Source organism: Cyanidioschyzon merolae, chromosome 8, assembly GCF_000091205.1.
Source record: "Cyanidioschyzon merolae strain 10D DNA, chromosome 8, complete genome".
Taxonomy (NCBI): Eukaryota; Rhodophyta; class Bangiophyceae; order Cyanidiales; family Cyanidiaceae; genus Cyanidioschyzon; species Cyanidioschyzon merolae.
The window spans coordinates 97,360-119,548 of NC_010134.1; the positions used below are offsets into that span (position 1 = coordinate 97,360).

Consider the following 22,189-nt stretch of genomic DNA (forward strand, 5'->3'; position numbering starts at 1 on the left):
ATGCGAGGAAGAAAATCGAGATGTGGAACGAAGGAATGAAGGACCACCTGGAAGCTATGAGCGAGGTGACGAGCCGCGGAGCGGACTTTCAGACTTTTCTGAAATTCATGGAAGTTCGCGCTGCTCATTGGGAGGCGCTGTGGAAAGAGTATACAAATCGCCGGTGGGCTCCTCTGCGTGTGAACCTGTATTGTGGGAAGCGGCGCGCGCTCGCGAACTTTTTCAATCAGTTGAGCGCCCTGAAGGAGCACAAGAGTCAGAGGCTCGTAGTGGCATACGGAGCAAGGCGCTGGGCGTCGAAAAAAAGGTGTGCGCCATCTCCAACGACACGAGCGTACAAGGAGTGCGCATACCGTTTCGTCACGATACCGATAGATGAGTTCCGAACGACCAATACACACCACCAATTGGGGTGTAAACGTCAGAGATTGGAGATGAAAAGTGCCAGCAGACCCCTGAGGATATAAAAATGTTCGGAGCGCTGACGAAAGAGCAAGTGGAAAGGAGGACGAAAGTTCGTGGACTACTTGCACTAGTGAGTCCAACTACCAATGGCAAGAAACGCATGCAGTTTGTGAATCGAAACTTTAACGCCGCTATCAATATAAGGAAATGTGCGGTGATGGAAAGAAGACCTCCGGAGTTGACAAGAGAATATTTTGTTGGACAACCGCTTAAGGTAGGATTATATGAGAAAAAGTTGGAACCAGTAGTGGGTGGCCGGTCGAAAGAGACTGGGAGGCGTCTGCACGTTAGTTGGAGACGTCTTGTCTAGGGCGGCTTCCTCGCTACTACTGTCCACCGCCGGCAGCAACGTTTTTCTTTTGAAAGGCGTTCGCTGTCGCTGTCGTGGCCTGCACAGAGCGAGCGCTCAGGATATTCTTCTAGCAACTAAGGTGTCCTGGGTTGAAAGCCTGGTATCCTGCGCAGTCAGAAGTACTTTTACTGGCACGTGATGATTGGAAGCAGTGGAGCTGTGCTCCGGGGCTTCCAGGTTTCGACTTCGTGATTCAGAGCCAGCTTCAAAATGCTTCACTATGAAAAGACTGCAGCGGCGGAGATTCTGAGAGGCGGTAACAGCCTGGCAGTGTTCAGTCGCGGCCTAGACTTAGGTTCTCTCGTTGCCATCGTTGCAGCGGAAAAGCTTCTGCTAAGCGAAGGGAGACCTATTTTGGCACTCAACTTCCCGAAAACTGTTTTTCAGCGACTTGGCCGTCTGCTAGCGACGCACCCTGCAAAATTCCCGATCCACCTGCTCCCAAGACATGTGAGTTCCAGCGTTTCAGCGGTTGAACGCTTCGAAGTCTACGGATGTGGAGGAATCATCGCTGCCACACCGCGAACTTTGGCTGTGGACCTTCTTACAGCAGTATCTCAGCTGGGTGATCACGGGGCAAAAAAAGTCCCCACGCTGAGTTTTCTGGGTATTCTGATTTATAACGCACATGAAATCTCAGAACATCGAAGCGAAACTTTTGTAACGCGTCTTTTTAGAGAATACGTAGGAAGATGTGAACTGGAGGATACCTTCATACACGCCTTTAGTGACGCGGCACCAGCATTGTGCCGCGGATTTCACTCAGCAGAAAAACTGATGCGCCTTCTCGGACTCGAAAGGTTACTGCTTTATCCTCGTTTTCACGTTGATGTCGTTACCTCCCTTGAGCACAAGACAGAAAATCCACAGAGCTACGTAGATGGAGGTTATGGGACTCATTCCTCATCGAGCGCGGGAATAGAGTTGCTGGAATTGCATCAGCCTATGACTGCACTGATGAAAGCCATTCAGGACGAGATCCTTGTGCTCATGCGATCCTGCTTTTTCGAATTAAGACGCAGTTCGCCGGCCGCGGAACTAGATGAGAGTGATTTGAGGGTAGCGGCTACCAGTAGGAGCATCTTACAAGCCGCCCAGCGCATCGGGCAAGAATGGCGGCGATTGAATTCTCGTAGCAGGCAGCTGTTGCAGGATATCCAGAACCTGAATAGCATTCTTTCGAGTCTGCTGGACGATGACTGTGTCACATTTTTGGCATATTTAGAGTCATTGAGGGATACACAAGGAGCGACCAGTTTGTGGATGGCGATGGAATCGGCGCAAAATCTGTATAGACTGGCCAGGGAGAGAGTCTTCCGAGGCACCGACACTGGGGGAGACTCCAAACTAATGGGAATGCAGGATGCAGCGCTTGACCTACGAGCCAGCGAGACTGGTGAGTTACCGTTCGAATTCAGCCAGAAGCTTGTCTGTCCGGAACCGAACAGCAAATGGGAACTTTTGAAAGAGTTACTTGATGAAGTTGTAAGTATGCTCATGGGTCATCAGAGGCATGGAAACGTATCGGACGCATCGACTCGTCGAGTTCTTGTTCTGGGGAGAGAGCCCTGCACTATTCAGTTTCTCGCCGAGTATCTCCACTATCGTGAAGGCGCTTTCGACGCATTGCATCGACGACTGCTTTTGTATCTTGGGACGAAATCCGGTGGAAAAGCCCGTGAGTCTGTCAGACCGACGACGGCAACAATGTCGAAAGCGGTGCCGTCACTTAGGGTCAAGTCAGATGCCATAGATGCCTCGCAATCCTCGTCGAACGCGGAAAGTGAGCACTCGAGCGCTTGTACTGATATGCGACAACACGCACCAAATCAGAGGATCACAGCAGAACACGATTCCCCTGGGCAGAAATTCGGTCACCTACAGGGCGATGCCGCAGGGCATGCATCCCCCCGCGAATCAGCGTCGGATAACTACAATTCAGCTCCCGCGCATGCCAGTAGTGCCGTGTCGCAGTGTGCAGATGCAGCGCGTGTAGAGATTTTGCTCAAATCCTATGGCAGGAGACAGAGCAGCACGGGCGTTGAAAACCTCATCGGACCCTCCACCATACTGCCTTTCTTGCTGGATTCGCAACCGTGTTCAATTATTATGTTGGATCCTACCCTGCAACACGTCCGAGAAATCGAAGTATACCAAGCCGCTTACTCGAGATTTGCAAAGATCCGGGTCTATGCAGTATTTTACGAAGAATCCCCCGAATATGAGCTATATTGTAATGCAATAGCAGATGAGAAGCACGCATTTCAAACCTTGATCCGCCATAAGGCGTCGATGGCCGTTCGACTCGATCAGAGCTCTGCCGTGGCTGTACCGGATACTGGGCCCGAACGCATTTATTGGCCACTTTGGGCGGGATCCCTTGCGAAGGCGGATAGACCTTCGCCCTCGTCTGGACGTCCCCAGATTCTTGTGGATGTACGAGAATTTCGCTCGACGCTTCCTGGTTGTCTGTATCAAGCGGGATTCGAGCTGCTTCCTCGGACCCTGAAAGTAGGGGATTATGTACTCACACCGGATATTTGTGTCGAGCGCAAAAGTATCCCGGATCTGACGAGTTCTTTGGCGTCTGGGAGACTTTATACGCAATGCCAAGCAATGTGTCGACTATATAGATACCCGTTGCTGATGATCGAGCTCCAGGAAGATGACATCGGGAGCACGGGAGCGAAAGCACATGTGACAAATCTGTTCGCGCCTAGTCTCTCCTTTCAGGAGAATTCCTCGCATGGTCCTGCCACGGGAATCGGGAAACTGTGCCTACTGACAATTCATTTTCCTCGTCTACGCCTACTGTGGTGTCGAGGTCCCCAAGCAGGTGCCGAAGTGTTTGGCACATTAAAAATTGGGGAAGCGGAACCGTCGGGTGAACCGACGGGCCAGATTTCAGGCGAATCCGAAGCGACCGAGGACTCATCCGCAGAAGCTTCACTTTATTCGGTGATGAATGCACGAGACGCTTTCGCTATGCGTCCTTTTGACATGCTTCGTTGTCTGCCTGGCGTCGAGAATGCAACTGTGTTTGCGCTCATGCGCCAGTTTCGAACGCTGACGGATCTGGCGAACGCTGAAGCTGATAATATGGCGAAGCATTTCGGGCCGACTCTTGCAAAGCAGCTCATCTCCTTCATCAACACGGAGTTTCGTGATCCGAATGAGGTTTCTGCATCGGCTGCCGGAGCTGAACCAGTTAGCAAAAAAATTCGGTCTACGTCACCGGCCGACTTGTAGGCTAACGAAGCGATTCATGGTCTCTGAAAGCAGTGGCGTCCCTAAATACCTTCTGTAGCTTTTCCTCAAGCTGGAAGATTAGCTGAACAGCTTGAGTAAAAGAATCCCTTGCACACTCGAGGTGAAGTCCGCGACTGTGCAGGCGCTCTATTGCGTTCGGTTCGTACTCGCTTTCCACGCTGTCTGGCAGCGCTCCGGTTCGCGCAGGCTGTACGTCTCGATCGTTCGGTTTCGTAGCGGACGATATAGATCTCGAAGCGTCGAGCTGGTGTAATTCCACGTGTTGCGAGCGACTGCGTCGACGCTCGAGTGCGAGCTCAAAGTACCCTCTTTTCAAACAGGTCTCCAGATTGGCACGTAAAATAAACACCTCGTCCAAGAGGTCCAGACACGAAAAGAAAAGCGTATCGTTTGAACCCTCTGGTTTAGGGTTCGACGACATATATGAGACTTGTCATAAGGAATATAAGTTTGAGCGTCTGTACCAGGCGATCATCCTTGACACATTACACGCATGTAAGTATCAAATATGACAGATTCTGTAACACCGGCGCATACTCTAAAGCTTGGATCCCTTTTCACACATCCTCAATAGCGGACTCTACGGGCTTTTTCTGCGACTGCTTGTTCTCCCCTCTCTTATCTCCTGCATTAAATACGCCGGTCTATCCCGTACCTCCAGCTCCGTTGACTGCAGACGAAGGGTGTTGATAGCAGCAACAAAGTCTTCATTTAACCGTTGCTGAATGTCGTCGATGCATTTCATACAGAGGCGGTAGTTGCGATCTACGTATCGCTTTCCATTTTCAATTTCTTTTATACAGCCCAAGTGCGCCCTTCTCGGCGAAAACAGTCGACTGTGGTTAGCTGATCCCAGAAGTCCGCGACATGTCTGCGCGACACCCTGTAGCGCGTGGACGCTCGCACCATCGCTCGGATTGCACCCTAGACGAGTCCATGAGGCGCTCATCGATGCCCTCCTCGGTTTCCGTACCTAGTATCGTACCCTACGATCGCATGCTACTTCTTGCCGATTTACTTGGCGAGAACTCTGTCCGCTACAGGCGCAAACGCCTCCTGTCTTATTCGGTAAGGGATTTGCAGCGCGCGGTCTTGTAAATAATGAAACGAGTTCCGGACGAAAATTTCGGGCTGAATTACAAGTCAGGCATACTCGATCCCTCTACGCTTCCTTCCCGCAAAGCGGTAATGCAAGCTCTACTGGAAGCGATCGCTTCAGTGACTCAGTTCCGAGGTCAACACATTTTTCCATGCAAATAGCAGAGATAGACCTCTTTGGTACCGTGTCCCGTTATAGGCGCCTTGCCGGTGCCGGATTCCGTCTCGTCGCTGGCCAATAACCGCGATGGATTCGTATTCCGAACGTAATCGATAATTCGATGCGACAAGGTCACTAGTATTTCCGCATAAACGTGTAAAGTTGGCGTCAACGGGTCACGTCGAGTTCTCTCCTCGTCAGTCGAGCGGCCGAATCGCTGCGGCGACGAGTTGCCCCGAAACTGAAAGATCGAAACCGTAACCACTTCGTGATTTGAGCCTGGTAAATGTAAGGAACGAGATCAAATCGAGGTTTACACCCACGAATTTGTCGATCATAGTGGTCATCTTCAGAAACCGAAGTCGAGTGCATCGAGAATCATCTTCATGCCGGTTACGCGGAGAATTACTCCCGCAAAAGATTTGAAGGAGCCACGCTGACCAGGCAACCAAATATCCGAAATCCTAGTAGGAATCGATAGGCCCTTGTTATTGGGCTTTGAATGTCGAGGCTGTATATTCCAGAATAGTTCGGAAACAAATTGAAAGGCGGGAACTGATCGAGGAATTCGGTTTTCCATTTTTTATGACAATTGTTTAGAGCTCATGTTTATCATATTCAGTAATGTGGCACAGCGTAAGCAAATGGGCATTCCATCTAGTCAAGGGCATTTGCGAGCGATCTATTTGCCGTGTCTTGAACAACGAATTCCGCAGATTGTAGAAACGGCGAAAGTTTTTTCAGATACCGACAAGAACGTCATCCAAAGGCAGCGGCCCTGTGCTAGTTGGCCTCGCTCCTCCAGAATACTACGCATGTATCGTCGATTTCGCATTAAAGCCGTGTCTGTGCGAGCGTATGTATGCATGTATGCATGCAGGGAGCCAGTGAAGTTACGCGTGCCTATGCCCGAGGCGCAAATGGTGGCGAAAACCGACGCTACGCCTCCGGGCACGTAGGCGACTAAACCGAGAATCGCAGCGCACGCGTGACTCGCTCCCCGTTGGTGCGCTGTTTCTTCCGGACTTCCTATGGACGAGTGTCCGAATCGAAGGTTTTATTTTGGCCCTGAACCATCCGAGGAAACGAGAGCTCCATTTTTTATTGGGCTAGCATTCGAACTCAATGCTTTTTATTCGAAGAGCAGCTGCAGGCTGTGAGTCGGTGACGAAAAAATTTTCTTGTTTTCAACGAGCATCTCGACAAAGAGAAAGTCTCCAGTCATAAGTTTGTTGCAGTCTGCGGCCTGGCACGAAGCACATACTCATGCCAACTTTCTGCCCAGAGAACCAGACCTACTCGCGGAATGGTCCAACATGCTGCGAACGGACATGCTCAATGCTCTTTTCGCCCCCTGCGATACAAAGCAGAAACTCGAGGCCGGGTTGCGCGCTCAACGCGCGAGCGGGTTTTGCTTCGTTGCCTTTTTGATATGAGACTCGTACATAACGTTTATGACTCTTTCGAGGATGCTATAGGAAACACGCCGCTGATCAAGCTAAGGCGTGCCTCCGAGCGGACTGGCTGCAACATCTATGGTAAAGCCGAATTTATGGAACCCGGCGGATCTGTGAAAGACCGCGCTGCTCTCTACCTTCTCACCGACGCTGAAAAGCGAGGGACGCTCAAGCTCGGCTCAATTGTGGTAGAAGGCACAGCAGGGAACACTGGTATCGGTTTAACGCTATTGGGAAACTCCCGCGGGTATAGAACGGTGATAGTTATTCCAGAAACACAGTCTGAGGAAAAGAAAGAGTTTCTCCGATCCTGTGGTGCCGAGCTCGTGCAAGTTCCAGCTGCGCCATACAGAAACCCGAACAACTACGTACGCCTGAGCGAGAGGCTAGCCAAGGAACTTGGTGCATTCTGGGCAAACCAGTTCGATAACCCTGCAAACCGCAGAGCTCATGAGGAAACTACCGGTCCAGAAATTTGGGATCAACTCGATGGTCATATTGACGCGTTCAACTGTGCTGTCGGCACTGGCGGCACGCTGGCGGGGGTCAGTGCATTTTTGCGCGCAAAGAATCCTGGCATTAAAATTGCACTAACGGATCCGCAAGGGGCCGCTCTCGTGCGATACTATCAATGCGGAGAGCTCGTCTCCGTCGGCGATTCTATTACCGAGGGCATTGGTCAAAGTCGAATTACTGGGAACCTTGAAGGATTCGTACCAGATATGAGCTTCGAGATCAGTGATGCAGAGGCACTGCAAGCAGCTTATGATGTCGTGCGGCACGAAGGGTTGCACATTGGCCTCTCAAGTGGTATCAATATTGCCGGCGCGATCAGGGTTGCAGAGAGTCTCGGCCCTGGGCATACCATCGTGACGATCCTTTGTGATGGCGGTTCTCGCTATCAAAAGAAAATGTTTCAGCCGAGTTTTCTCGAGCAAAAGAAATTGCCGATCCCTACCTGGTTGTCGGATTCCATGAAACCAGATTTGGCTGCTGCGCTGTCTAAAGTGTATGTCCCCTGAGTGGGAACACTGGGAATTTCTACTCTATCGTCATCAGTGCTTTTTGAAGCGTTTTGCCAGAAAGCACTGAGATTTCCGAAACGCTAGCCTCTTGATACCCAGACCGGCCGCCTACGATGCAGTGCGCAGGATGCTCTCTGCTCGGCGCAAGAGTGCGTTTTCAATACTGTGCACCCGTTCTACATTGAGAGCGCAAGCGTTCCCGGTTAGTAAGCAACTTGCGCTTCGGGCAACGCGCATCCGACTATCATGGGCAAGGGGCCGAACTCGACGCGCTGTCGCTCTGATAGACGGCCAACGGCTTCAGACCGCGTCCCTGTGGAGTGCCTCGCCTGGAATAGGAACATAGGTCAAACACCACAGCAGAGTATGGCACCGGGCACCAGTTGCCGGTGCTTCTATGCCACCACAGGCGCAGAATTTTCCACCGTTCAAGGACGGCACTCGTTGGACTAGACTGTTTTCGCAGCGTAAAGCAGACAACGCAGCTCTCTCTTGAAGCGTCCTGTCGGGAACACCGGCAGTTTCTCGCCGAATCCAGACCTTAAGGCAGATACTTTGTATGTGCTCATGGGTAAACACGGCCTTAGTCCAGCAGCCGCTCCAAGAGCCTTATCTGGTGTTGAGCATTAGAGCGCAAGCGCTGCTCCAGCTGTGCTCCTCGTCTCCGGAGCTGGCTGACCAAGCGCTCACACTCTCGATGGAGCAAGTCCTCTACCGTTGCAGAATCACCAATAGGTTGAGGAGTTGCGTGTTGGTCCGAGCTTTCCAGCGACTGTTTCTGCGACTGCATACGACCTGGAGTGCGCAGGGAACCACAGGCGCCACCTAGTCGGCCTGGCAGCGCTGACGCCCTGCGGGATAGCGATTTGAACGGCGGCGCAGCGAACACGCGTCTCCGATGATACCGCATCTTCAAGAGTTTGCGGTCGAGCATCGAACCGGAATCCGCCGCTACACGATACCTTCTATGTCAGAATAGAATGGAGCGGATCCTCTTCGCTAACTCTGGAGTACGCACTAAAATTTTGCTCTCATGTCACCGTCATCAGAGGAAGCCTGTGTGGCCCTTATCTGCAACTGCTTCCTTTTCGTCTCTCGGATCTCCGGCTTTCACCAGGCTGGTCTTTTATTTTCCTCTATATCTATTGCCAGCAACAGAAGCATACTCATGACTGCTTTAGAGTCCAGATTTCACTACTTCCGGCCGGCGTTCATGCATTCCATGCACAGTAAAGCGGTTTGATTAAAGCTTCGTTTGCAACTTTCATGTGCTCTGAATATACCCTGGGTGTGCCGTTCGCAGCGGATGCGCTTGGCTGTATTCAGTTGTTCCCATACGCCCGCGGTATTTTGTCTTCCGAGGGCTACCAACTGGCGCGAGCGTACTCGCTTCATTGCTAGGTACGTCCACTTGTCGTGTGCAGAAACCGCTCTCGAAGGAGTGCTCGGTTTCCGAGCCCGGTGCCGTAAGATGCGATCGCCAGCTTTGTGTATATGAAATCCTCCACGAATTCTCTGCCCGCTGTGCACGAAAGATCATGCTATGCAATTCGTTATCTCAACGTTCGCTTCCGTGCATGCTTTTCATTTTCTGTATGTTGTGCCCATAAATTTTTCGGAGTCGTATGAAGGGCGCCAAGGCAGGTCATATACTCGTGAGCATCGAGTCCACACGGTCTACCCGCTTGCGAGAATGGATCCAAGGGTTCTTAGACTCTACTCTGTTCCATAAGGTATTCAGTCCATTCTATCATTCGCTCCCTTATACTTAAGCCAAGATGACAGACGCGCAGGAAGAACTTCCGGCAGTTGCTGGAAGTCGGAGAAGCTCAATTTCGTGGTCCCCGAGCATCGTCGATTACCAAACAGTAGCGTGGAACTCGTCCGCGGGTCTCTCGGAAGCGCAGCTCTAGAGGTTCGCTCTACACTTACCCTGGCCGATGTAGATCGCATTGCGCAGCAAGTCCGCCGGGCCATGCATTTACCTTGCTCGTTGCTTACGAGCGTATCTGCTCGCCTGAACCGGGGTACGTTTCGGCAGTGGACGGGTTGTACAGCTTGAAAGACGTTCGCGTTCGCTGGCAATGGATAGTGTCTCGCTATCGATCTCGGTCAAGAATGTGACTGATCCTCGCGGAAGCACGAAACTCCCGTCTCTCTCCCCTCGATTCCACTATTTTCGCATCTTTCTTCGCTTTTCGCCACTGCCCCTTCCTACAGTGGATCGTAAGCCCTTCAATAGCACCAGATAAGACGCGCATCGCTCGCCGCACGAACTGCATGTCGTCGATCAACTGCTATTCTCCTTTGGTACACTCATTATTCAAGCAATGCATTGGCCAAGCATTTGCGCGGCAGCGCCCCTCCACAACAAAGCTGAAAAACACAGGTTCGATTCTGGAAGGATGCGCGATTTCAGCATGCTCTGGGCAGGGACAAAAGAAGAGTGTGAATTTGAACGCGTGCATTGAATAATGATGGCGTTTACTCTATGAACACTCGTTCGAGGGCAGCGTGAATCATCTTGATCTCGGTGACATTGCGAATTCCAACGGGAAAGCGTCGAAAGCGCTACTCCGCAATGACAATCGAGAATCCTGAAACTGCACATGAATCCGTAAGCCCCTCTAACTGTACTTTGAACGTAGGGGATGCACGTCTAAAAACGTTGGGTGATGTAATCGAAACGCAGAAAGCTAGCGAGCATTTGAATGTTCTATTTCAATCAGAGACGGCTGTTGGATGCAAAAGTTGCGGCTCGAGGTACCGTTTATCCGGCAGGCGATCCGAACGGGTGCGCATCCGCTCCGGCGGCGGCGCTTGCGATGTGTGCTAGAGACGGGACCCGCGCCGTGCGGCGCGTTCTCCGCCACGGAGCCCGTGGTCTCTGAGAGAGCGTAACGCTAACGGCTGCCAGCGGCTGAACGAGGAATTGCAGTCGTGCGTTTCGGGTGACAGTGTGTGCGTGTGTCGGGAGATTTCGTGCTAATCCAAAAGTGAAACGATCGAGCTCTATGGCTTCGACTGGCTGGAGTAACTTTCGTCGGACGTGGTTGAAGACGGAGGTGTTGCCCGTGCTGAGTGCTGTCGGCCTGGGTGTGGTGGTGGCATTCTACCACTTTTCCCACAAGGTGCTGAACTCTTCTAGCATCACATTCAATCGGCGAGACCGCAGCGTGGGCGGCATCGAGAGGTATAACCGCCTAGACGAAGAGCAGGTTTGGCGGGACCAACACGGTTTAATGTCTTTCGCTATAGATAAGTCGGAGAGTATCTTTCACAATGACAGAAGAATATATGAGGCAAAACGCTTACCGAATCCTGAGTACGTGCCTCCGCAGTCAGCTGAACTGACACAAAGTGCTGGCACAGGCGAGGTTCTCGCAGACGATCTGGCCGCTAACGCTCAAGCGTCTCCATGAAGTGCTGCGGACTAATTGCATGGCGCAGAGGTGGTCTCACTTGCGAGCAGTACGTAAGACCTTGTCGCCAGTACTCGCTCGCCATCGGCAACGATGGCTTCGCTGAAGAAAGAGCTTGCATTGCACGATCCGATGGACACGTCGGCACGAAAACCCACCACATGCGTTTCTAAATACGGTTACAGCGTTTTCCAATTCATTTTGTCATCACTCGCTTTGATTTAATCTGCCTTGACGGTATGTTCGCTCCACAAGGTCCCGGATGGCTTCCAGAGGCGCCTGGCTGGGCGCAGCAGTCATCATGCACCGGCCGCTCCATACATCCAGCTCCCAGGGTGGCCAGTGTGTAAACCCAAGACTGCAAAGGTTCGTACCATGCCTGTCCAAAATTGGAAGAAAAGAATCATTTCGCATTCGTGCGCTCGCCTCGAGGCGGCGGGCGCCGGCTGCGGCACCTCGAGCGTCGGCGGAGCGCACACACAATTCGCGGGTATTGGGCTGTGTCGCGAATCGCCGCGCGCCGCACGGTCGCGTCGCCGTCGAGGAAGCGCACGCATGTTCCGAGGGTGCTGTGCGTGCGTTGCAACTGTGAAAAGTTGTTGGTGTGCGAACAGGTGACCAGGCCGGGGACGTGCCATCGAATAGGTCAGCAGGTACCATAGATCCTGAGGAAAACACAAGAATTTGCTATGAGCCAGATACCAATATAGGATTTAAGTGTCCATAACGAGTACACGCTGTGTCGGCGCCTTCAGTTTCGCTAGAGCTTGCACCGTCTTGGTCAGTGACCGGGCACAACTTTGCGAGCAAGGCAGAGAGGTGCACAACAGCGTTGGGTTGTGTCCAACGGCGCCTTGGGGCAACAGGCGGTTCTTTCGCGTTGACCTGAGTGGTGGCATTGTAGAAATGGGAAGAAACGAGAGCGCCGGCATGAACTGGTCGGCCTACGCGGGAATCACGCTTAGACTTCCGTGGACAGAGAGCGGGGTCGTAGAGGCAGCGCATACGCCAACCGATGCCCGTGTGTGCGACCGGAGCACGCCGGTCGGACTCACGGAAGTACCTGTCTTGCGTCACTCAGACCAAAGCAGCGTGTTTGTGAACCGTAGTGGGGCCTCTTCGGGAGACGATTGCAGCCCTGCGTCGGTGCATCTTGAAACCGGGCAGGATGCAGTGTTTCTACGCCATTTTCCGGAATGGGCACGGGATGGAAGACACGAACGGCATACTTTGGATTCCGCATCGACAATGCGCTTGTACTTTTCAAAGTCAGCCGATATTTTTGAGGACTTTTCGAATCAACGCAAGCTCTGCCCGTCGCCATCCGCTTCCCTAATCTCCTGGAGTGCCGAAATTAACAATGATCGCGAAAAGGGCGATCTAGTCGGGCGCATACTCAGTGCCGCTTTGTTGAGCTGGGTCGCGGACAACGAACAGACGAGAGCGAGAGGAATGCAAATGCAGGAAGCATCACCTTTCCATGCCAGTCGAATACCATCTATCTCCGTGGAGGCGTATTTCGAGAGGATCTACACGTTTGCTTTCTGTAGCAAAGCATGTTACGTGATTGCGCTTCTGTACCTGGATCGTCTGAGCGCTCGCAATGCGAACCTCGCGCTGACAAGCTTTACCGCGCACCGCCTGCTCATCACAGCTGTTATGCTCGCCGCCAAATTCTTCGACGATATTTTTTACAATAATGCGTACTATGCCAAGGTTGGCGGTCTGCCCCTGTCTGAAATGAATGCTCTTGAAGTTCGAATGCTGCGAGAGCTATCATACCAACTGAATGTATCAGTGGAAGAATTTTACAATTTCGAGAGCATGCTCATCAATAGAGCCGTCAGATCTGCCCCGGAACTTGGTCGACAACTGTCCGAGTCAGGGTTTCCGCTCCACCATACTCTTTGGCATCCACTCAGCCCTAGTTTGCCCATACCGCCGGCATGGGGCAACTTATGCCAGAATGCTCCTGGAAATGATCCGCAGACTCCGAAAGTTGTCGCCGGGTGGCCATGTGTATGGATCAAACAGCCGCTGCAGATAGACTGCCCCAAAATAGAGGGTGCAATGCATGCGGAGAGCAGGCGTGTCTCATATTGGCACTGACAGCGCAAGCTACTTTGGAGACCAGGGGCGCAGAGCGCTCCAAGACTTTGGATCGGAAACAGCAAACTCTAAAAGACAAGCTCCAATCGCATGGCCATCCTGTGGAACCTTAAGGCTAGCCGCTGCACTCCAATACGCGTCAAGTTTGAGTCTGCCCCTTTCAAGACTTGAAGAAAGCAGCGCGGGCATGAGTTCGGTCGTTGCGCCAAACTCAGGATGCCCCTGCAGGCACAGAATACGATCTTCGGGAAGCAAGTATCCTTCCACAGGACAAGATGGACTCGACGCCAATAATACAGCACCTGGCGGAAGTACCTGCACTTCGTCAAAGTGGAAGTATATCAGACAAACCGTGTCCGCGTCCAGGGTGCCCCCCGAGAGCCGTCGGAACAGCTCGCGTCCACGAGCAGTCAGCTGCGTCGAGACGCAACCAACCTCCGGGCCGGCGGCTACGGACCCGCACTTTCCACCCAGTGCCTCCGCTATGACCTGGTGGCCAAAACAGATCCCCACAAGGGGAATTCGACCACGTGCTCTTTGGATATTGTGTTTGAGCGTTTGAATCCACAGGTCTTCATCGTACGCTGAGGAAAAAGAACCGCTTATGAACACGGCCCTCAGAGAGGAATCATCGAGATCAGGGAACTCACCCCGTGCTGCCTCATACCGTGTGTAGACCAAGTTCTTCTGTCCTGTTTGTTCAAAAAGTTGGACAAAGGCATCGAAAAACCCGCTGCAGCCTGTTCGTTGTTTCACAGCTTCCGGCAGCGTTTGGCAGTCAACAACAGCTATTTGATCTATCATACATAAACGAAAAGATGCGGAGAATGCCTTGCACTGTACTGTTCTCTAGACACTTCAGGACGCCCTTTGCGCGTCGACACAAGCGGTCGTGCCCGCGAGCAGCAGCGTACCCCAGTGTGTGAGGGCGAGGCAACGAAGGTTTCAACGGAGCGAAAACGTTTCGCGACTGCAGAGTACACCAATACCGACGTACAGACGCCTCCCCGTCTTTTTCGACCGGCTGGCTGCCATCGGCTTCAGCTTTTCCTTGTACATTTCGACCCGGAGAGGTTCCCCCACAAAATTGGCTCTTGTAAACTCCAGAGGTCTCCTCTCCGGCACCGCACATCTCCATATATTTGTAGCGGCGTTAAAGTCTCGATTCACGAACTCCATGCGTTTCTCTCCGTTGTGGCTGTACTCAATAATGTGAGTAGTCCTCGAACTTGAGCCCTCCGCTCCATTTCCTGTTCTGTCAGCTCTCCGTGCTTTTCTATATCCTCAGCGCTCCGCCGGCACTTTTCCATCTCGACCTGCTGAAATTTACACCCCAGCTCGTGGTGTATACATGACGTTCGAAACTCATCTACCAGTATTGTGACAAAACTGTGTGCGCACTCCTTGTACGCTCGTGTCGATGAAGCTGGTATACTCCTTTTTTGGGAACCGAGCGCCCTGAACCGTATGCTATGATGAGCCTTGGACTCTTGGTCTCTTTGAGAGCGCTCAACTGATTGAAGAGATTGGAGAATGCATGTCGCTTCCCACGGTACAATTTCATACGCTGACGAGCTCAGCGGGGCTTTGTGTACTCTTTCCCCAGCTCCTCGTGATGAGCAGCTCGTGTTTCCATGAACTCTAGAAAAGCTTGAAAGTTCGCTCCGCGGCTCTTCACATTACTGATCACTTCCAGGTGCTCCATCGCTCCTGCGTTCCGTTTCTCACTTTTTTCCTTGCATTCATTATTCCCCATTCTCGGTAGTATCTCGCTCTCGAGAACATTAAAAGACGCGTATCGTTTCAGCATAAGTTGCCTTTGGTACCATTTTTGCTACATTTGGGAGCAGGGATGGTCATGATGTTCGTGTTCCCAGGGTAAAGGACTACGACAACGTCGTTCCCCTGCAGCTCCTGCGTCGCAAGATGCGCCTCCTTTTCTTGATGCCTCGCCGAGGACGAAGCTGTAGACACAATAGGACGATCTGCCTTCAAGCGCCGATAGTGTCCATACATGTATACTCCATCGCTTCCGATCATCCACGTGAACACCTTTTTCTTGCTCATTTTGCGACGTTTGAAATCGAAGATATATCTACAAAATGACTCACGGTTTTCGCCAGTGAACTCCTCCCTGCTTACATTGAACTCCGAGCTGATCTCCCTCATGATACCGTCATGGGCTGCGAAGTCGATTGTCACAAAGTGCTACGTGATCTCGCATATCGGAACGACATGGGAGCGCTTCCCCAGAAGCGCAGCCTTCCGTTTCTCCGACTTTTTTCCCACAACCGGCTCCATTTCGGCCTTGCGTTCGAGTTCTCGGTTCACGAACGCGATGCAGCCCAGGATGAGAGGATAAAATCTATTTTCATCTTTGTTTCATATCTGATACCTATTCTACTGGGTTGACCAGCCCCAAAACTGCACGTTGCTCTTGAATAGTCGCACGGATCACAGAGGCGTCATTCTTTCCTATGTGTGATGTGTTCTCGTCGATGAATTCGATCTTCTTTTCATTCTTACTATCGTTAGCGATGCCATCGACGAGGGTCCATCTTGCCCTGCGAGATACGCCCGGGTAGAGTGCAAGTGTGAAGCGTACCATGAAGCGTTTGAGGTTCACGATCATGTAGTTCCTCAGGTCCGTGAGGTACTTGATCTCCCCGTAGGAGAAAATATCCGCGTCACCCCTGTGTCTAGTACCGTCGAAGCGGAATACGGGGTGAATTTCGTGGAGTGCACGTTCTTGCTCATTTCTCCTGGAGGTTTCCCCAATGCCAAATATCAGTTGACCAATAAAGGTTTTGCTGAGAAACCCTTCCGGGACATCGACTGTTTTGATGTGCGGCACGTAGCGATACATCTCCCTCGCCATATGCATCAGTCCCAAAGAAGTGTTACGAACACTGTTCGCGAAGGAAGCGACACGGTTTCTGATGGCCCTTGCATCTCTTTTCTTGTACAGATCCTTTATACGGCGTTGAAGACAGGCTTTCACCAGCATCTCGTCGCACAGTTCTCTTTCGTGTAGCGTTTGACGTTGGGCCTCCTGCTTCTGCTTCTTTGTGTTCTCGTGTTCCGCTTTGCTCGGCACAGTTTTTCGTTTTTTTTCCGGCGGCCAACGACACCGTCCCTTTAGGATATTCTACTTCCATGTCTATATCCATGAGCGAAAGTGAGGCCGCCGAATAAATCCTCTGCAGATAGAACGGATGATGTCCTCTTTCTCATCGAGCTCGATCATACGCACAACGGACTCCCTCTCCGCAAATAATCACACACGCTCCGACCGGTTCGCCCGAAGCAAGTCTCACTGACAGAAAGGAATCGACTTCCCTGTGCTTCAGACCGATCGCAACGTTCCAGGAAAGCTGTTATTGCGAATTCGATGGAAGACAGCCGTGGGTGAACTAGGGCTCTGTTTTTGTGACAGTATTCGATTGTTTTCAGGACCACACGAACAAACTGGTGAGAAATGAAGGCGCCCGTTATGGCTTCTATCGTCGCTTTTGCCTTTCATACGATGAAAAATCGGTGGTTTCCTACCACGGACCGAAAGCACGCTTTGAGAAAGCCGGCTCTATGGCGCAAAGCGAATACATTTGTTTCTTTCAGTGCTCCCCACCCAAATGAGTACTGTGGTACGACTGGCCAGAAGGGGAAAGGCAATCTTTCTGGCACTGTCCAGTGAGGAGTACATGCTACAGGCAATTCGTCTACGATCTATAAGGTACGTTGCATCGTGATTTCGACTACATAACATACACCGCAGCGAGGATGAAATAATATTCTGTTGAAAGAACATAATCGAAGTCTCTGACTGCAGAGGTCTTGATTTGGTTTGAGATACAGGTAGCAGCCCCTATTCCAGATAAGCAGTGTACTGCGTGATGCCGTTCTCCTTGCACCTTTGAACGGGATGTTTTCGTCTTGATGTTCTTCGAAACATGTGCAGCAGCCAGCCCCGTGTCAGATCAAAAAGAGAGCACTTCACTTCTCTCTCTATTCCAGCTTTCCGATATTACCTAACTGCTTTACATGAACACTCTTGACATCCAAAGTGCAGCAACGCGCTGTTATGGGTTCATACGTAGTTCTAGGCATCCAGGCCGTCTCCTGGACTATCTGCCTTAGGGCTTTGCTCCTGGAAATCTTCGCGTCACTGAAATTATGATAAATCCGCAACGCTTTCGAATAAGCGTTTGTAAAAGAATCGATTTCATTATCCAATTCATACGTTCTAGTCTCCAAGCTTCTCCTTTCCTTCCATGCAGCATGCTCGAATTTCAGAGTTTCCAAGCTTCGATCTCTCCCTTTCAGGGCGACTCGTGAGCGCGGCAATTGTCGCTGCTGGGTTGACAACGGAAAATCAGCCGACGACTTTCCTTGAAAAATTCATTCCAAGCTCATGCCGAATGTTGACGTCGCTTCTTACGCCTAATTATTGGTACCATAATTTAGATAAATTGTCGTCTGTTTGTAGCTATCGAAGAAAGGGGCTTCCACAATAGCATGCTACCTGTTATGCGTTATGCTCCAAGTTGATTCCATGTCTTCTTCTTAGCTGGAAAGCGTCTTAGAATCGGAATGAACGCTTCCCAGTTATCCCTTCTGGTAGAGCGGGCGCCAATGATTTCAACGAAGGTAGCATAGACGAATCGAAATTCTTCGACTTGTCGCCCAAACTGGATATTCCTTGCCATAGGTATTCGATCATGGACACCATCGCACTCCACAAATAATCTGTCGAATGAGAGAGCATGCGCTTGCATGTGCAGCACACAAAGTGCTCGCCGTTTGGATTGCCTAGAACAAGTCCACGATCGTACGGGTAAGGCACCGGGAGCGGAAGCAGTAATGGGCAACAAGGGTGAGCCTTCTGTACCCCTCAAGGACATCCAACGAGAAAGAGTGCAAGCGATCACGCGACGCTTTACTGCGCTCCGAGGAGTAGGTGTGGTGCGCATATAGGAGCACCTGACAACAATGAAGTGGCACCGCTTCGAAGCGCTCACCAAGGCTCTATACTGGAAACATGGACATGTTTAGCGAAGCGTAGATCGCGTTTTTGGCTGGTGCATCAAATGCATAGAGAACAGCCGGCAACTGCGAAAATGGGATTTTGATGCTTTTATCAATATCAGTTGATTGCTGGCAACGGAACCGGAGGGAATAGAGAGACCGGCGTGTGTAGAGTTGGAAATAAGAGAGAGAAAAAGGAAGCAGTCGTGGGAAACCCCGCAAACGGTGGTGTTGATGAAGACCGAAGAGACTCAAATGCTAGTGTGTACACCAGAGTCCGATTCGTGGACTTGTTTCTTTCATTTTGACATGGGTGTAGGACTCTCCTGCCGAATACCGCACCCGTCGCAAACAAAATACGAGAGTCGGTACGCGCATTCAAAGTGCACGTGGTGCTGCGAATCTCCGATGCTCCCCTGTTCTGGAAACTCTATGCCCTGAAGCCTGGACGGCAACCTGGTTGGAAACCTATCTGTCACGAACAACCTTGCGAACTACGTTTAAGCCCTGCAGCATCACAGAAAAGCTGACTCAAATCCGAGCTGGAAACGTTGCACTCGGTGCAGTGTTGCTTTTTCAGGGTAAAGCGCGAAACAAGGTCGCGTGTGGGAGTTCACCAAAACGAACAGTATTCCATTCGAAAAACGTGCAAGTCGTTGCCATGTTGCTTGCAACAACACGTTGTGGCGTCTTTTCGGTTCGTTGCGCATAATCGCCGGTGTTAAGCGAGTTGCCTGGGTGAAGAGCGGAAATGTAACGCGATACTAGCAACGATGCGTATCCCGTGAACGAGAGGCAGGTAGGAGCCCGCGGTCTCAAAGAGCAAGGCGATTTCCAAAATCAGGCCAGAACGATTTCTTCCAGCCAAATCTATCAACAGGCGAGAGCTTCATTGGCCGGGTGGGTATTAAACTCAACACACAACGGCCTCCGTGATCCACGACTCCCGTTCTGCATTCCTCGGAGGAACACTGGCTCGATCGATCTCGTGAGCCGCAGTGTGCTGTGCGCGAACGCACGCCGCTTCCGGTAACGCTGCCGGTAGGCCGATTTCGGGCGATGAAGCGGGCGCTGCGAACGCTTGCAACTGCGCCCACTTCTGACAGCTCTCTCGGCGCGTGAAAACTCGGGGCGACTTCCGGTCGCGATCGTACGCTTCAAGAGAGCCTGGGGCTAGAGGAGAAGCTGTAGACACTTGCGCGACGTTTTTCGGTTTTGCGTAATGTCGCAAAAGTTGGAAGAAACGGCGCGAAGCACCGGCAAGGTGCTGTGTGCGTTCACAGTGTTGCTGTCTATGAAACAGAGCCACAGGGCGCCTCTTCGTGCTTGGAGTCGAATTCAACCATGCTTTGGAAGCAGTTGCCATCCCCTTTACAAAAAAGGTACCGGTGCGACTCGCCTGAGCCGGAATAACCGTACAGGGCGAGCAGCTTTGTGGCCGCAGTTGAACGTTGAACACCGCAAACCTCGTGTCCAGCGGGAACGAAACGCGCTGAAGGTACGGGCAGACGTGACTGCTGAGCGGGACACCTCAGAAACCTCGAAACTCAGGCAGTTTGTTCCGAAAGCTATTATATTCGACTGCGACGGCGTGCTGGTGGAGTCCGAGGAACTGCATCGGGTTACGTACAACGAAACATTTGACGCAGAGGGCCTCTCGCATATTCAATGGTCCCAGGACTATTACGAAATATTGCAGAACAAGATCGGTGGTGGCAAAGAAAAGTACTTGTATCACTTTCAAAATGAGGGATGGCCCACACCCGAGCAGTGCGGATTCGACACCACGACGCCCAGCGGGCGTGAGGCGCTGATTCAACATCTTCACCAAAGCAAATCAGCGCGTTACGCGGAAAGAATACGGAACGATGACTCCATCAGACTGCGACCCGGAGTAGGTGAGATTATCGATACAGCACATAAGCGGGGCATCCGGCTGGCGATCTGCTCTGCCTCGAATCGAGAATCCGTGGAGGCTGTTCTGAAACGAATTCTTAGCGAGCGCCCGCCAGGCGCATCGCGATCCAAATCACGTTTTGAAATGTTTGAATTCATAATTGCGGGCGATTCTGTGCCAAAGAAAAAACCGGACCCATTGATATACGAGGTTGCTCTGGAGCGTCTAGGTGTTGCTCCGAGCGATTGTCTGGTAATAGAAGACAGCGCCATTGGCCTCGCAGCCGCTCGCGGGGCTGGCATCCGCTGCGTGATCACGTACACTTGGTACACGAAATCACAGTCTTTTGACGGTGCCACTGCGATATTCGGGGAACTAGATGGGGTCTCACTGGACGACATCCTTGATGCGGTTACCGTATCGTCGAACTGAAGTCGAACTTGATACGTGGAATCACAGTCATTTCAATGCGTGAAGGCGATATTTTTGGGTACTGGGCGAGGTCTCCATTGGCGACATCCTCGAAACCGTTACCACATCATGGAAATAAGATTCAGTCGGGCGGATATATCGGGGATCTGGTAGAGCATATGCGCGCTGCACGCGAAAGCAGCGCTTTTGCGTCGTATCCATCGTGCACTGCTGGGGCAAAGCATCAAGTTCCCGTAGAGTGTTTTCCAGATTCCATCGGATGCCGCGGCGTGTGCAGCGATGAGCGACAGTCTGTGTACGGGGTGTTCAGTTGCAGGCTGAAGATTGAAGCCGTTTACGCGTCCGTTAGCGTGTAAGGCACGCTCACGGAACGGCAGAGCAGCTCGGACCTCTGCGGTTGCTTTGCCTTGTGCAGCAGGAGTCTGGAGGACCCCGACACATACGTTCCGACGTTTAGAGTAAAGACCAACCAGCCTCGCTAGCAAAACCGAGTACGGCAACGAAATCAACTTCGTGTCTGAATGAAATTTTTCAATGCTGCCGATTACGTAATATCCGATAACCTGTTACGTCGAACTGTACGAGATTCCCCGCATGTATCCTCGTCGCATAGCGCGTCTCGCGATAACTGTTATGCCAGCGCTCTGCACGTGTGTACGTGCAATGGCTCGAATTTCCTTCGAAACCAGTCTGAAAGGCTGCATGATGCTGAACTTTTCACACCATCACTTTTTGAGTTTCTCACAGTTCAGTATTTGGTGCGAGAGCAACGACCAGCCAGATGGCTCGCGAAACTCAGGACGGCACCGGTGAGGTCATCTGGCCAGCCTCGGACGCCGAATTCGGCATGCGGCTTTTACAATGATCCGGAGACTTCTCCAACGTGAGATTTTGCTGGTAACGCCATCAAGCTACGCAATCGCTTGTCCACTGTCATGTGCCCCGAAATGAGCAGCTTCTCGACAGCCGCAGAGGCTGGCTTCGTACGCGAAGACTGTGTTCAGTATGTTGACAAATCAGTTGCGGAAATTTTCATGTCACGTTGCCTGGCTCCACTCAGTTCACGGGAGAAGAAGATGATAGTTATTGCCGGAGGTTGCCAAGAGCCCGGTCTCACGGCGATTTCGTACGGGACGGTGCTGGACGCAAACCCATTCAGTGAGTTTATCTGGCGAGGTATCTGTGCAAGCCCTCCGAAGTTAAAAAAATGACGTTTGCTAAACCCGCATCGTTGCGCGCTCGAAAGTGCGGCTTTGCGATCATGAAATCTTCGGCAGAATGAAATGGAACTGATTCAGTTCGTAAACTCGGGAGTACACACCAAAACTTGATTTTCTTGTCACCATCATCGAGGTCAGTCTGTAGGGGCATTGTCTGGAACTGCTTCCTTTTCCTGTCTCTTATCTCCGGTTTTCAATACACCTGCCTTTTATTTTCATCCAACTCTATTGGCATCTGCAGAACGATATTCGTAACA

The 22,189-nt window shown here is 51.7% G+C and overlaps 6 protein-coding genes and 1 non-coding gene across 7 annotated transcripts, besides 3 other annotated features; 5 read left to right on the forward strand and 2 right to left on the reverse strand.

Annotated features, from left to right (window-relative positions):
- Positions 1 to 804: part of a sequence feature (repetitive element) that runs on past the window's edge.
- Positions 805 to 1,027: 223 nt separating this feature from the next.
- On the forward strand, positions 1,028 to 4,066 carry CYME_CMH034C (probable DNA repair endonuclease XPF; the record flags this gene model as incomplete). The annotated part of the gene is made up of 1 exon (XM_005535965.1): positions 1,028 to 4,066. The coding sequence occupies one exon, from the start codon at positions 1,028 to 1,030 to the stop codon at positions 4,064 to 4,066; it is 3,039 nt and encodes a 1,012-aa protein (XP_005536022.1).
- Positions 1,622 to 4,582: a sequence feature (possible transcribed region).
- A 2,069-nt stretch (positions 4,583 to 6,651) lies between these two features.
- Positions 6,652 to 7,824, forward strand: CYME_CMH036C (O-acetylserine (thiol)-lyase 2; the record flags this gene model as incomplete). The annotated part of the gene is made up of 1 exon (XM_005535966.1): positions 6,652 to 7,824. The coding sequence occupies one exon, from the start codon at positions 6,652 to 6,654 to the stop codon at positions 7,822 to 7,824; it is 1,173 nt and encodes a 390-aa protein (XP_005536023.1).
- On the reverse strand, positions 6,895 to 8,659 carry CYME_CMH037T. Its single transcript, XR_002461295.1, has one exon. It is a non-coding gene; the product is annotated as a hypothetical transcript (transcript).
- Positions 8,660 to 10,841: 2,182 nt separating this feature from the next.
- On the forward strand, positions 10,842 to 11,249 carry CYME_CMH038C (hypothetical protein; the record flags this gene model as incomplete). Its single annotated transcript, XM_005535967.1, has 1 exon — positions 10,842 to 11,249. One exon carries the CDS (start codon positions 10,842 to 10,844, stop codon positions 11,247 to 11,249), a length of 408 nt encoding a protein of 135 aa, XP_005536024.1.
- A 906-nt stretch (positions 11,250 to 12,155) lies between these two features.
- CYME_CMH039C (similar to PREG1-like negative regulator) lies at positions 12,156 to 13,358 on the forward strand (the record flags this gene model as incomplete). Its single annotated transcript, XM_005535968.1, has 1 exon — positions 12,156 to 13,358. One exon carries the CDS (start codon positions 12,156 to 12,158, stop codon positions 13,356 to 13,358), a length of 1,203 nt encoding a protein of 400 aa, XP_005536025.1.
- Positions 13,359 to 13,367: 9 nt separating this feature from the next.
- CYME_CMH040C (similar to glutamine amidotransferase class I) lies at positions 13,368 to 14,162 on the reverse strand (the record flags this gene model as incomplete). The annotated part of the gene is made up of 1 exon (XM_005535969.1): positions 13,368 to 14,162. The coding sequence occupies one exon, from the start codon at positions 14,160 to 14,162 to the stop codon at positions 13,368 to 13,370; it is 795 nt and encodes a 264-aa protein (XP_005536026.1).
- A 183-nt stretch (positions 14,163 to 14,345) lies between these two features.
- Positions 14,346 to 16,299: a sequence feature (repetitive element).
- A 3,306-nt stretch (positions 16,300 to 19,605) lies between these two features.
- CYME_CMH042C (hypothetical protein, conserved) lies at positions 19,606 to 20,712 on the forward strand (the record flags this gene model as incomplete). The annotated part of the gene is made up of 1 exon (XM_005535970.1): positions 19,606 to 20,712. One exon carries the CDS (start codon positions 19,606 to 19,608, stop codon positions 20,710 to 20,712), a length of 1,107 nt encoding a protein of 368 aa, XP_005536027.1.
- Between the last annotated feature and the right edge of the window lie 1,477 nt (positions 20,713 to 22,189).